Raw genomic sequence first — 14255 nt, 5'->3', positions numbered from 1 at the left:
AGGTGTATTCATGCTGGTGGCTGGAGGTATTGTGGCCGGGATATTTTTAATATTCATAGAAATAGCTTACAAAAGACATAAAGACGCCCGGAGGAAGCAGATGCAACTGGCGTTTGCGGCTGTTAATGTGTGGCGGAAAAACCTGCAGGTAGGACAGACCGTTTTTAGAGCAAAACCTCCAAAACAGGTGCGGTTTTTTTTGTTTCCCATCACTTCACCCAACCAGTGACTACAGTGCTATGCGGGAATAGCACAGGGACAGACTCCCCACAGCCCTCTCCGCAGCCCACATCCCACCTCACCTCCCTAGCTCCCTGCAAGCATCACTGATAATGGGCAGACTGGAGCTCCAGCTGCCCCAGTTGGTGTTGGCCTACGAATCCCAACCCAATGTACTTGGGAGGTGAGTTGCACACCATGTGAATCCAGGTCCCTGGCAGGACACATCCTGTTTGGCCCTTCCCTCTGCCAACTCCAACCCCCACACTCTTCCTGGCCAACAGCTGCTCTTCCAGATGTGGGTCCTAGTGTTTTGTTTTGTGGCCCATTTAGGCTTCTAAGTCCTCTGAACTGGCATCCCAAATCTGAGATCTGGCTCTGAATGGCAGGAGGAAGGCCTTAGAGTGCTCCACCTTGCTCCTGCTCTGCTTCTGGTTATGTAGCCAAACATTTCAAGTGACCTGTAGCACAACTGCTAGCCTTCCTAATACAAGCTTACAAATGGGGCAGGTAACGAACCCCAGACGGCTGCTCCAATAAGTGCTAGGCCTTTGGCTCCACCTACTGGTGCGAGGAGGGATTGCAAACACAGGCAGGGTAGATATCTGTATTTAATTTGGCTGTGTGCATTGGCAGACCCATTGGCAGTGCCTGTTAGGCCCTAGAGGTGGTGTCTGCTGGGTGTACAGTAATTCACATACTGTACACTCCAATGCCTATCCCATGGTAATTCCAAGGACCCAGAGCCAGGCAGCATAGCAAATGCCATTCCCATGGTCTGTGCAGGGCTTACCTTTAAGCAGAGAGCACCCAAAGCTCAGCCCAGACCAGTTATCAGTGCCGAGTCTCAGCTACTTAGGTTCTGAAATTCTAAGAATAAATATGGGTGTTGCCTCTGAGCATCTGCAGACTGCCTTCTCCCCACCCCCCACCCCGCCCACTGAGCACCCACAGTTTCACCACCATGCTGGGGTTGTAGTTGAAGGATTCCAGGTACAACTTCAAACCAGGTTAGGGGTGTTTTAAACCATTAAGTGCTGGGACCTGTAAATGAGATCCCTGTGAGAGCTCTGTGATTAGAGAATGACAGGACCCTGCAGCAACCTGAAGCTTACTGTGCAGTGAATGCAGACAAGGTGCCTTCTGGAGGGAACCTGCAGAGCAGCTAACATTCTCAAAAATAAATATTTTTAAAAGGAAAAATAATCCCTGCAAAAGCCACGTGATTGGAAGCAGAAGGGCAGCTGACATAGAAGGTGAGGGAGAAAGGCAAGCTGGTGAATATCCCTCCATTAGGAAAAACAGAAGAGATCCGTTATTTCTACCCCCCTCTCTTTCCTTCTTTCCCCCCCTCCATCCCTCCCCCTCCCCCTCTAGGCAGCAGCAGCATCGAAGGGGTTAAGTCCGCAGGGAACCAGAGCACATTAGTCACTGCCATTTTTCACTTGCCAACTTTCTAGAAAAAATCCTGCCCTGGGTCATTGGGGGGAAAAGAATCTTGGGGGCTGTCAGCCAAGCATGCCACCCCGTGGGTTATAGTAATTAAATAAAGAGAGAAATACACTCAACAGAGACCAGTTTGACAATGTAAGACTTTTCCGCAGGAGGATTCCTCAGACCACTAGTATCTGGTACATTGCTAGAAGGTAGGCAAGTGGAAAGATTTCTTTGTTCAAGAAAAAAAACAAAAAAACAAAAATTATATTTTATATATATCTATATATATATAACTGGGCTTTTTTTGTTCTGTTCTGTTTTGTTTCCTGGGGAAATCAGTTTTGCCATGGCTATTTTCGACGATGCCATGGAAAGGCACCAAAAAAAAAGTTTCATCCCATCTCATTCTCTTGCTATCTTTTACTTTTTTTTTTTTCTGTGCATGTGCGCAAAAAAAATCTTGGAGAAAAACTGAAAAGGAGGAGGAAATGTACCCCCCGCGCATGCTCCATGCACCAGCGGGATACATTTTTGGTCACCCCTACCCTGGGTTGGTACAGCCACACCTGGTCACTCCCTCCCCACTCCCCAAGGGGTTCAGAACACAAAATGGGAAAGAAGAGTCCCGCTGTGACTGTCTGGGCCCCATCCTCTGCCTTCCCCCTGCAACCAACCCAGAGACATGTCCAGTGCTGACCAGGTCTGACTGCTTACCACCGATAGCTCTCTTTTGTTGAGTTCTGTTTCTTTGAGTTCTGACATCCCTAACATCATCCAGAGCCTTAATGCTTTGCTTCTTCCCTTTTTTTCCTCGTTTTAAGAAGCTTTATTTTTAATTTTCCTTTCGGTTGTTGTTTTTTTCCTTTACTTTGGACAACAGTTTCAAGCTTTGCGCCAAGCGTCATTGAAATTTTCGGAGTACCTTTTTTTTAACATACAATGACCTTCTCTTTCAATGCAGTCCTCTCTCTCTCTTGTGGCCGTAGGATTCACCTTCAGAAAAGGCCCCGAGCATTTTTATTTAGTGGTAGGTGAATGTGTCTCAGCTCTCTCTCTAGACAGACCAGCTGTGGCAGGAAGGGGTAGGGACTAGGGAGTGATTTGTCTGCCCAGCAGCCGGTTTCAACCCATGGAACCGTTTTGTGGTTCTCATGGGGAAGCCAACTTCATCCCCCAGGCCTCTGAGCTATAAACTCAGCAGAAAAGAAGCTGCTTGCCCCCTCCCAGCCCTCAAGGGGTTTGATTCCTCCAGATTCTAATGTAGACATAGTAGTGATGTGATCGGCCCTCGTGTAATATCAGAGCGACACTTCAGGGCCATGTGCTTTTGGGACTGACAACTTTGTTAAGGACATCTCGGTTGTTGTCTTGACCACTAAGAAAAATACCCCAAAACCAAACTTAACAAAAAAAAAACAAAAAAAAAAAACACCCAGAAACCAGAAAAAACAAAGGATCGTGACGTGGGGCAGTATTCATCTAGGTGTAGAGGTCCAAATCACCCACTGGAGATCTAATCGCTTATATACATATTCATTTTAGGATAGAAAAAGTGGTAGAGCAGAACCAGACCCTAAAAAGAAAGCCACTTTTAGGTCCATCACTTCTACCCTGGCCTCCAGCTTCAAGAGACGTAGGTCCTCCAAAGATACGGTAAGAGGAAGAAGAACAATTATGCCCTCTCTCTTTCTCTCTTTCGTTTCTCTCTCTCTCTCTCTCTCTCTCTCTCTCTCTCTCTCTTCTGCCATCCCATCAACAACCACACACCCATCCCAAAGCTGCCAGTGTAACCTACCATAGCCTCATGTCCGTCAAGAGTCAGTCGGTCAGTCAGTCAGTCCTTTCCCTGTCCCTCGAAAACTTTCAAAGCCCCGGAGGGCAAGGAAGGTCTTGGTGACTTTGTAGTGTCCTCTGTGAAGAGTTTGGAGATAACTGCAGTGAGTTTCTTGTTCTTAGTTATTTTCTTTTTTTCGTTTGTCGTTTGTTTTCTTGGACTGGATTACCTGCTTTGGAAATGTGGTTTTAAATTTTCCTCACCTTATTGGTGCCAATCTTCTTTTTTTTTTAAAAAAAAAAAAATGCAGATACTTTTTTCTTCCTGTTTTTTTGAGTGTTCTGTACTTATTTGTCATTGTATGCCTAAAGTGGTCACTGACCCCTTCTGCATCCCCCCGATTTACCCCACTCCTGATTCCACCCCAGTTTAATTTGGGCACCGTCTCACCTCACTCTGGGTCATGGCGTTTCTCACATTCTTTACCTGTGATTTTTGTTTGTGATTTAAAAAAAAAAAGAGAGCGAGGAATCTTCCAGAATTCAGCCTTTGCGGCTCTGCTGATTACAGCGCACACGTTCAGAGCAGTGTGGGGAGAGAGACAATCACAATTGGAGAGGGACACTTGGGGAAAGCTAAATTTTTGAAAAACATAAATAACTCCAAAAACAAAGCCAAATGGAGGAAAAAGAAAAGAAAGCCAACCCGATTTGAAACACAAGCGCTGTTCCATTTCGACGCAAAATGCCTCCCATGAGATGAGAGGCAGCGTCGAAATTCTTGCTTGCTCTGAGCTTCTTGCTTCCAAACGTCCCCCTCTGGTGGAGGGGTGGGGGTTTGCACGCGCAACTCAGTTAAGGTCGGGGCACTGCCCCATCTGCATGAGCCCTGGGCTGGATGCCACTTTGCACGCTGAAACGTTTGGAAACCAGGAAATTTCTGTTCTGTGTGGTGCAGCACAAGGAATTGGCCCATGCACACCAAAAAAGCCACCTGCTGTGAGATGGGGGGGGGGTGAGGGGTGGGGTTGGAATCTTTTATTTTTGTTTGATTTTGTTTTGCACATTCTTATTTATTTATTTATTTATTTATTTTTGGAAGGGTTATTTTTCTTTCTTGGTTGTTTGGCCCTGGATCAGGGATGATCAGGAAGACGTTAGCGAGATGTGCTTGGGTAGCAAGAGAACACCATCCCTCCTCCCAGGGGTACAACAGGAAGGGTCCAAATTGCATTCCTTGCTTCTTGGGTGTGCAATGCAGGCTTTGGGGGAAGAGCTCACTTGTGGAACAGACAGTAAGAAAGTCGTCTTCTGAGCACATGCAGGGCACTCTTCCTGAGGTTGCAGTACAGGGATAGGAGTTCACCTGTGGAATGTGCAAATAAGAAAAGTGAGAGTGCTTCTGAGCATATGCAAAGTGCTTTGATGAGAGACATGCACTATCTGGGAAAAGTGTTTCCTAGTGGAAGGGTGTGATTTGTGGCAGCCTCCCATTTTGGAAATGAAGTCCTGGTGTGGAAAAGAGGGGAAGAGCATCCCCACAGACTGAGGCATTCAACATCATGCCTCCACCCTTAGAGAAAGGCAAATTCATCTTACGAAGATGTTGGAATACCAGTGGTAAGGTGGGCAGATCCAGTCCCATTTGTCAGGGCTGTGCCTTGGGGTGGGGAGGGGGGAGGGCAGATGTTTCCGCAGATCTCCTTTGGGAAGTCACCCTGGGAGAACTGAGCTGTTCATGCAGATCATGAAATGTTCTCCATACTAGAACTTCTGCCTCATGGACAGGCCTCATGGAGAATAGACAGGGAGTGGTCAAGCACTCATTTTCCCAAAAGGCCACTTCAAGAAGAGAGTGAGGGCAAGAGTTGGCCAATGCCTTGGCCACAACCCCCTCAAACAGCCTGCCAGCAAGCTCTGCGACCACTGACATAATTTCTCCCACCTTTTCCTCCTCTACATTGGCAACTGGGGAGCTATCAGCATCCCTTAGAGAGCTGGGTTTGGTCCAGCAGCATCATTGCTGAGCTCTGCTCTCCACAGCATCCTAATACTACCTTGTTTAAGAGAAGCTGAAGGATTCCCACCCTTACCTGTGGGGATTTCCAGACCATATTCCCAGCAGATCCAAGATGGCAGCCATCTTGCTATTACAGCTATTATTGGGGTTGAAATTATCTCCATTCTTTTAGAATGAATGGGCCTAACCAATTGCTGTTTTGGGGGTTGAACATTAATGTTCTCTCTCCCCCCCCCCAACCAGATTGGCTAAACTAAAGTTCCTTGGTTTTAGGGTGCAGCTTGGCTTGCTTGTTCAGAAGCCACACAAGCAAATTTCTACAATCCACTTGCTCTCTGTACATTGTGGTCTGGATTGCATAAATTAGTCAGTAGGGGGTTCGCAGGGTGGTTAGTTCTCTCCTTAAACAGAGGATCAGACCAGATGATTATGTGTTGTTCCAATGCCAGGATGGGTTTTATTTCCTTTATAGACTTAAAAGAACCCTTACCCATACTCTTACAAGCCTAGTTAATCAATCATAAGGCCTAGAAACTTCATTGGAGAGCAAGCTGAGCTTTTCAGGAAGTTGGATTCCAATAACCCCATGACCCCATTCTGCACTTTAACTGTGCTCCCCTGGCTTACAATATCAGCCCTACTAATAAGGTCAGCTCCGGCATGAGGAGGGACAAATTCTGCTTCTAGTGCATAAACTAATGGCATTTCATGTCGATCCTCATCCCATTTGTGAAGGCTCATGGTAATCCAATGGCATAACCTCCAGCATTTCTGTATAACTGCACAAGAACTTTAAAGTATCCTAGTAGGCTATCCGAGCAGGCAAACCACTTCCTTGAGGTCCAGCAGCATGTCCCACCCTTCTAAGTTTGTGAAATGTCATGAGTTTCCAAACAGACATTGCTTTACAGCCCCTCAAAAAGGCTGCCTTCCCTGATATCTGCCATACAACCAGGTGTGCCCCAAATGCCAGTTATCAGATTCAGCCCCTGCTTGTGACATAATGGGGATCAATAAAGTAGCTAAATATGACATCTTTCAGAGAGATGGGAATGCAAACCTGGACCCCCCCCCACACACACACACCTCCCTTTCTAGAAATTAAGCACAGTCACCTATTTTTCTTGACAGCTATTTAGTGAATATAGTCCAAAAATGATTTGGAAAGTTTTAACACTTACATCTGTAGATGGCACAGCAGTACCACTGTGACAACTTATGCCCATACTCTGTGCCTGACTGTACCAGCTCACTTTTGCCCTTGGCCATGTGATATTTGTAAGCCCCTGACCACACTGACAGCCCAGCCCAGCCCAGCGGAAAGTGACCATGTCAGTGCTGTTTTCTCCTGGCTGTGGAGACATTCTACACACCTGGGCCAATCCACATTCAAAACATTAACAGCTTCCATGTGGATCCCTGAATTTGCCATTTTTCTGATGCATCACCATCATCCTTATTATTATTTAATACTCTTGTCCCACTATTCTGCTTAATAAGCATTCAGAGAGGCCTACCCAAAAAGAAAAGAAAGAACAGTGCAGTAAAGCTGTATCATACAAAAATAAAACCTTAAAAAAAAAAAAACCATTAAAAGTAGTAGATCACAAATAGTGCAATCCTATACATATCTACTCAGAATTCCTGTTGTGTTCCATGGGACTTACTCCCACGAGTGTACTGTATAGGATTGCAGCCTAAGAGCCCAATCCTATGCATGTCAACTCAGAAGTAACTCCCCTTAGCGTCAATGGGGCTTATGCCTAGGAAAGTGTGGATAGGATTGGGCTCTAAGGGCCCAATTCTATCCAACTTTCCAGCACCAGAGCAGTCGCAATGCAGCCCCAAGGTAAGGGAATAATGTTCCCATACCTTGAAGAGGCCTCTTTGACTGCCCAACACAGGAAGCAGTGCATATCCCATAGGCACAGGAGCACTGGCACTGGAAAATTGGATAGGATTGGGCCCTAAATCATTAAGGCCACAATCCTGTCCACACTTACCTGGGAATAAGTCTCATTGACTATAATGGGACTTACTTTTGAGTAGACATGCACAGGCTTGGGCTCTTAAACAGCATTAAAATTGTCTATTGGAATGTTTAAAAAAATTCTAGTTTCTGCATAAAAGAGGAAGATGAGCTCAAGCATGTGCCTCAAGGGGGTGTTTTGGGGGCCAATGTGAGGTTTTGCCCCAAGATCTCCAGCAGCCTGGCACTGGCCTGGTGAATCTCCACAATAGAAGGCATTTCAAAACTGTGAACTGGTCCTCTAAAAGAATCCAGAATGAAACTAATTTGTCTGTGAGAGCATTCACACAATCACTGCTTCACAGCTTCCAGGGCCCCCACTTTTTGTCCATGGAATAGCCATGGCCTGTTTCAAATGATACTCGACTCCAGTCCACCATTCTAAACGTATTGGGGAGACACATGAGTACTCAAGTCTCCTCTCCCCCTGGCGCAGCATTGCATAAGCATGAGGGATGTGTGTTTCCATCCAATAAAAATCCTCAACACATGATTTAAATACTACTATAAAGTAGTATTTAAACTGTGCACAGAGGGGTCAACTGCAATGGTGCACTGGTGTGCCAGAAGGGGGGCGGAAGATGTGCGTAGCCATGTGTCTTCCCCATACGTCTAGGAGGGCAGTTCACAGTATTCAACTTTATTCATTTTGCATTTATATCCCACAGTTCCATTATAAGATGATGCCCAAGGCAATGTCTGAGCATGTTCATGTTTTCGCAATCCAGACCCATAATTGGTGTTCCTAATCCTCTCTAAGCCTTTTGCAGCTTAATATCATAGCCCGGGGTGGCCAAACTTGCTTAATGCAAGAGCCACGTGTGCTAAACTTCAGATGTTTGAGAGCCGCAATATTTTAAGAAGCATTTAAATTCTTAAATATATTCACATTTCCTTGTGAGAATGAGTGTACTTGGGTTCATTTTAACAGATCCACAATCTTTACATGCCAGACCAGCCTGAAATGGAAAATGTAAATAACTACCCCAGAACAGAAGACCAGGAATTGTACCTGGGTACAGTTTAACATGTGATTGGCCCTTTTATATGCCGCCGTCTCTTACGGTTGGTATAAGTCAAACTAAATAAATAAAATTTAATTGTAAAAATTATTTAATTGATCGTCACCATCTTGCTTTTTGACAAAGTTTGTTTTCAAAATAACTAACAAAGAGTATATTATTATATTTTGCCCCCTCTTGTGGGTTATTTTGTTCAGAATACATCTAATTTTGCTTTTCTAGTTTGCACTGAATCCACTGAACCCAGTAAATTGGGGGATGAGGGGAATTTGAAAAAGGAAAATAAAGGAAAAAAGAAATTTGAAAAAGGAAATAAAGGACTGCATGATGAGAACTGATGTAATATAGTGGTTATTGAGCATCAGTAACCTCTCTCTTTCAGATTTTGCCTCAGCCATGAAGGAAAATGGAAATAAATTAAATACTTGCCTGCCTCACCTTTGTGTACTGTGAGAATGGCTGAGATAGATAACACAGGCCTACAAAAAAACAACAACAACACTTGTTTAGTTGCCCAAGGATGTTTGAACAAATTTAGGATATATTTGGTGTGCTGAATCAAAAAATGGCATCGGTTTTTGTCCAGTTGGCTCTAGTTTTGAAGGTACAGCATAGCCACCTTATTCAAGCAGCTTCCTCCTGAGGAAGCCAACAGCATGGCTTCCTCACAAGAAATGTATTTAGTTATTTATTTAAAGAATTTATATCTGCCACACTCAAGGAAGCTGCTTGAATCAGCATATAAGGTGGCTGTGCTATACCCCCCAATACTAGAGCCAATTGGGCAAAACCGATGCCATTTTTTAAATTCAGCACCCCAAATATACCCAATATTAGGTCTAACTTATAAGACAACAAAATGTGTGTTGGCCTATGTCATGCATGTGAAGTAATTTAAACACTTGGGAATAAGTGCTGTATAAATGCTAATTATTTTCCTATCAGAAATAAGGAAAATGTCTCTTCAGGGCCTTGGCCAAAGATTAAAATTATTTCCCCCTTCACTCCAACCTGACCCCCTTAAATTCCCACCTATGAATTTGATTTTGGATTATTTTTGTGTATTTAAAATATACATTTGCCACCATTTTGCCCTGTTAAAGAGACCAAATAAATGCAGCATAGGAATTTATTTGGGGTTTTTTATGTTAAATGTGAGGCTTTTTTATGTTAAAAAAACTCATCTCAAAACAAGTTTAAGCAACCTGCCACCTCTGGACCTGTTTGTGAGTTTTATTTGTAATGAGGATGTTTTTAAATTTGATTTGATTCTTAAATCAAAGTTGTTTGATTTTATCTGTAAACTGCTTTGTGAACTTTTTGTTGGAAAGCGGTATAATAATTATTAATATTAATAATAATAATTATTATCTCAGTTCTGAGAGAAAGACCTGAGATATTTATTATTATTATTATATTATATTAGTTATGAGTTATATATTATGTTAGTATATTATTATGCTACTATTACTACTACTACTACTAATAATAATAATAAATATCTCAGGTCTTTCTCTCACTTCTGCAAACACTCAAGGCAGCTAACTTTGGTCAGGCAATCCTTGCCTGAGTGTAAAGCCCCATAGAATTGAATGGAGCTTACTTATGAGTCGACAGACCTATTTTTAGTCTTGGGTTGGGTGTTATTTTTTTGTTTGTTTGTTTTTCCACAAATAGGATATAAATGTTTGAAACAACAAATATATATATATATATTTTAGGGTTATTGAAGGGTGCCGTCCCGCACACCTTTACTTGGACATAAATCCACATTTATGAGGGGATTATATCCACGTAAAGGTGCTTGGGCCATGGTGGCTGCTTCACCCTTATAACTTGCCTCAAACCTTGAAGAAATGTGTGGAAAAAATGCACACATTTCCTCACCTAAAGAAGGGGAAACTGTGGGGGTGAATGTAGGGACGGCCATTGTCCTGACCGATGGTACGTTTGTCGCCTCAGACCGAGCCACGGGCGATGAGTTATGTCTGTTCTTCTTCTGTTACTTATGGAAGGCATTTGTCATTTCGCCATTAAATACCATTTTCTGCTCTCCATGACTAAATTTCTCTGTCAGAAACAACAGTGGGGGCCGGTTGGGGGGAACATTCCTATCAGAACTTGACTCTATTTACATTTCTGAGCCCTTATGATTTTTCTGAGGGGGAGGCTGCCCTTAATTAAAAAATGGCTGCTGCACCCTCTCTCTTCCCCTCCTTTTTTGCCTCAGAAGTGTAGGAATTTGGTGCTTTGCACACAACTGTTGTCAGTGGACACTGAGGCGTGAGGTCAATAGTACCGAGCGCCATCTTTGCTGAGACAGAGCATGGCGTCCGTCTCACAGGGACGGATCCTTGTGACAGTTATTTCAACTTATTTTTTAAAAACAAACCATGAGGGCATTTGTTTGTCATAAAGGGCTTCACTCCTGTACTTTATGACTCAATTTCTCTGTCAAAAACAGGCATCAAAATTTGCCTCAGAGGAAATACGTTGCCTTCAGAATCAGACTTAAGATGGCGGACCCCACTTATTAAGGGCCAGCTCATGACGCTGACTGAGGCGGTCACCCTCAGGCAGCAGGTGGATGGGTTGGAGGTGCCCACCTTGGTCCACCTGCCCTCCCCTGTTGCTCCTGTGGCAAAGGGAGAGAGGAAGTGTTGAGGAGAAGGGAGCAATGGGCAAGCTTAAATTCCTTGTAAGCACGCTCAGGATGGCTGCCTTAAAATGGTTGCAAACACCAACTTTATTTATGTCACAACTCTTCAGTTTGCACTTTTTGGAGGGTGCTGACTGCGGGGTTGGTGTCCTTAAAAAATAAGATGCCTTTACCCCTTCACTACAATGTTCCTCACAGCCGTCTCTGGCGGGAGAAGGAACTTGTGGAACTCATTGCCACTGGATGGGCAAAAAGTAGTCACTGGCTTGGATGGCTTGAATAGCAAGAAAATTCATGGTGGCTGTCAACGGCTGTTCACAGAAATGGCCACCTTTTCAAGAGACAGTTTGAGTGCCAGATGCTTACAAGGGGGTGGGCTACCCCCCCTCATGCCCTGTTTAGGGGCATGATGATAGGTAGGACCTGACACAAAGCAATGGTTGGTGTTATAAGTTACAAAGTCAGCCCAGAAACAAGCAAGAAAATAGGCCCCTCCTGACCCAGTGGTTCTCAAACCCTTTAGCACGAGGACCCACTTTTTAGAATGACAATCTGTTGGGACCCACTGCAAGTGATGTCATGGCCAGAAGTGACGTCATCCAGCAGGAAAATTTTTAACAATCCTAGGCTGCAATCCTATCTGCACTTACTCAGGAGTAAGCCCCATTGACTATCATTGTTAAAAGCATATATAGAGCATCCTGTTAAAAATATCAACCGGTAACATTTCCCCCAAATGCAGTCACATAGCATGGTAGCAATATTGAAATGAATGGGAACCCACCTGAAATTGGACCATGACCCACCGAGTGGGTCCCAACCCACAGTTTAAGAAACACTGCCCTGACCAATTAAATAGGCCCAGGGGCAAGGTATGGGGCTGCCATCTTGGGACTGAGAAAATTGGCCGGGAAGGCTTCGGTGCGCTGTTTGAAAGGCCTGCCTGAATGATAGCTGGATTTGTTTGTGTGGGAGGACGGGGGAGGACGTGACGTTTTTGCCAAGGGTTGTCCAGGGCCACCCACTGCACGTGTTGTTGGGCGGGCAGGATGGCGTTCTTTTGGGCACAGCGACGAGGGTTTTGCAAAACTCGATTTTGCCTTTAACTCTGGAACTGCAGCCGATGCCTCTGTAATAGACAATCCCTTTGATGCGCCTGCTCCCTACAGACAGCCCCGCGATGTCACCACGCCCAGAATCCGTGAGCTGCAGATAGCCCTGTAGAGAGTCCCCGGCTTCAGGAGCTGCTCAGCACAGGGTGGGCTCTTGTCCTGAATGTTCATTCGCTTTTGTCCTGTATCCAAAGTCCTGTATATGATGATGGGGGTTTGCCATGCGCAGGGAGCACATGGGCTCAGGCAGGGACAGCAAACAGGCGGGACGGGGATACGGCAGGCCCAGCGGAAGGTGGGGAGGGGGCCTAAGGTCGGTGGGTGAATTGAACGTTCCTTTGGATGTCCCAAAATGTATAGAGGATAGAGCCAAACCAATGGAGTGTGGAAGTACCTCCAGGGGCCGCCACTGGTCACTGGTTTTGGTGGCCATTGGAGGGCCGGAGGAGAGGGCTGGCTCTCCAGTGCAGTGTGGAAAGAGGGCCGCCCACCAGATGGTGTCCAAATACCCTCCCTGTCCTCTGGGGAATCCCTGAGAGATGATGCATAACTCTGCTGTCGTGGCAGGGAGACTGGGAAGGTGCAAGCCGAGGGTCCAAAAAGGCAAGATCCAAACCACGGGTGATGCAGGATAAGGGCCCGGAACAGCCTTCAGCTCTGCCACGTGATGAGAAACCAACAAGGGACATGAAACTAAATTAAAACGGGGTCTTGCTGGGCAGGCATTGGCTTCTGGTGATTCTGGTCCCCAAGGGCCATGTGGAGTGGGGATGACCAGTGAGCTGATCCCATACATTTGCACTGTGGAGGTTGCAACAGTGCGCAGAGCTGGGCACTTGGAGCCTCTGATTGGATTAGGCACTAAAAGACTGCCACAATCGGACCTGTATTCTTGCCACTAAAGCTATGGCCACGGGGCAGAGCAAAGGCCGCCTGCAAGTCTGTGTTAATGTGACGGGTTGAAAATGCACTCTAGTGCTCTGGGGTTGCAAATGCCTAAGTGAGGGAGTGGGCAGGTGGGGCCTCCCTCCCACAAGGAGTGAGCAGGCAGCAGGGTCCAAACCCGGAATCCAAAGTTTGGAGCCAACCAATTGGCCTTTCCTGGGGCTAGCACCAACCCCCCTCTCCTGGCAGGGACAGCAGAGACCCAATCACAGGCCTTGTCTCTAACACATGACATATGTCGGCATCTTCACCTAACAACTGTCTTTTCAGTTTTATCACAACCGAACAAAGTGAGTCGCGCATTTCTTTACCTGCCTGAATCCAAATTCGAGGTCCTGGAGCTTGGGGGGTGGGGGAGACACGGCACAAACTCCACAGGGAAGGAGGCAACTGGGTGGTGCGGGAGGGACCCTCCTCGTTCAGCCCCAGCCTGCCCTCCTGCATTGTGACCCCCTGCCATAGATTGGCCATGCCTAGGGCCTCCTTGCTTTGTGGTTCCACCCTGGAACAGAGACCAGGTGCTGCCTTGTGCAGAAGCGCCCTCTCCAGAGGCCAGGCGAGTGGGGATTCCTGATCGGGCAGTGTGGCTCTTGCTGGAAGCTCTGCTTGCCTCTCAGACCTGCGGCCTTTGCATCATCCCTGAGAGATCTCCCATGGGGGGCATGCATCTCGACTGAGTCCACCACGTAGCCAGGCCGAGCTCTCCCTAACACCTGGCCCTCTTTGTCTGTCTGCTTGTCTCTTGCAGCAGTATCATCCCACCGACATCACTGGGCAGCTCAACCTCTCCGACCCCTCGGTCAGCACTGTGGTGTGACATCTGGGTGCCGACACTGCCGACTCAAAAGGGACGGACCAATGGAGACTCTGACGGGTCCTTGCTGGAGACACTTTGCCATCCATCCGCAGCGTCTGCATTGCTTTCTCTCCGCCCCCACCCTCTGTTGACCCCTTTCTCTTCCTAGGCCAGCTGATATTCTGAGGCCTTGGAATGAACTTTGAGCAGCCAAACCCCATTTTGCCGTGCTGATGGCCAACT

The 14255-nt window shown here is 46.1% G+C and overlaps 1 protein-coding gene across 4 annotated transcripts in view; it reads left to right on the top strand.

Annotated features, from left to right (window-relative positions):
- The window catches only part of GRIN1 (glutamate ionotropic receptor NMDA type subunit 1), a 42725-nt gene extending 28692 nt beyond the window's left edge, over window positions 1-14033 (top strand). For 2 of the 4 annotated variants that reach the window (XM_066610478.1, XM_066610477.1), the window contains 3 exons: window positions 3-148; window positions 3199-3309; window positions 13965-14033. In XM_066610478.1, coding sequence (XP_066466575.1) covers window positions 3-148; window positions 3199-3309; window positions 13965-14033 — 326 coding nt within the window. The remainder of the gene's footprint in view (window positions 1-2; window positions 149-3198; window positions 3310-13964) is intronic. The other 2 variants (XM_066610480.1, XM_066610479.1) reach the window with 1 other exon arrangement.
- Window positions 14034-14255: the final 222 nt, after the last annotated feature.

This window comes from Tiliqua scincoides, chromosome 16 (genome assembly GCF_035046505.1).
Source record: "Tiliqua scincoides isolate rTilSci1 chromosome 16, rTilSci1.hap2, whole genome shotgun sequence".
Classification (NCBI taxonomy): Eukaryota; Metazoa; Chordata; class Lepidosauria; order Squamata; family Scincidae; genus Tiliqua; species Tiliqua scincoides.
The sequence above is the reverse complement of the archived record's forward strand: the minus strand, read 5'-3'. Positions and strand labels throughout refer to the sequence as shown.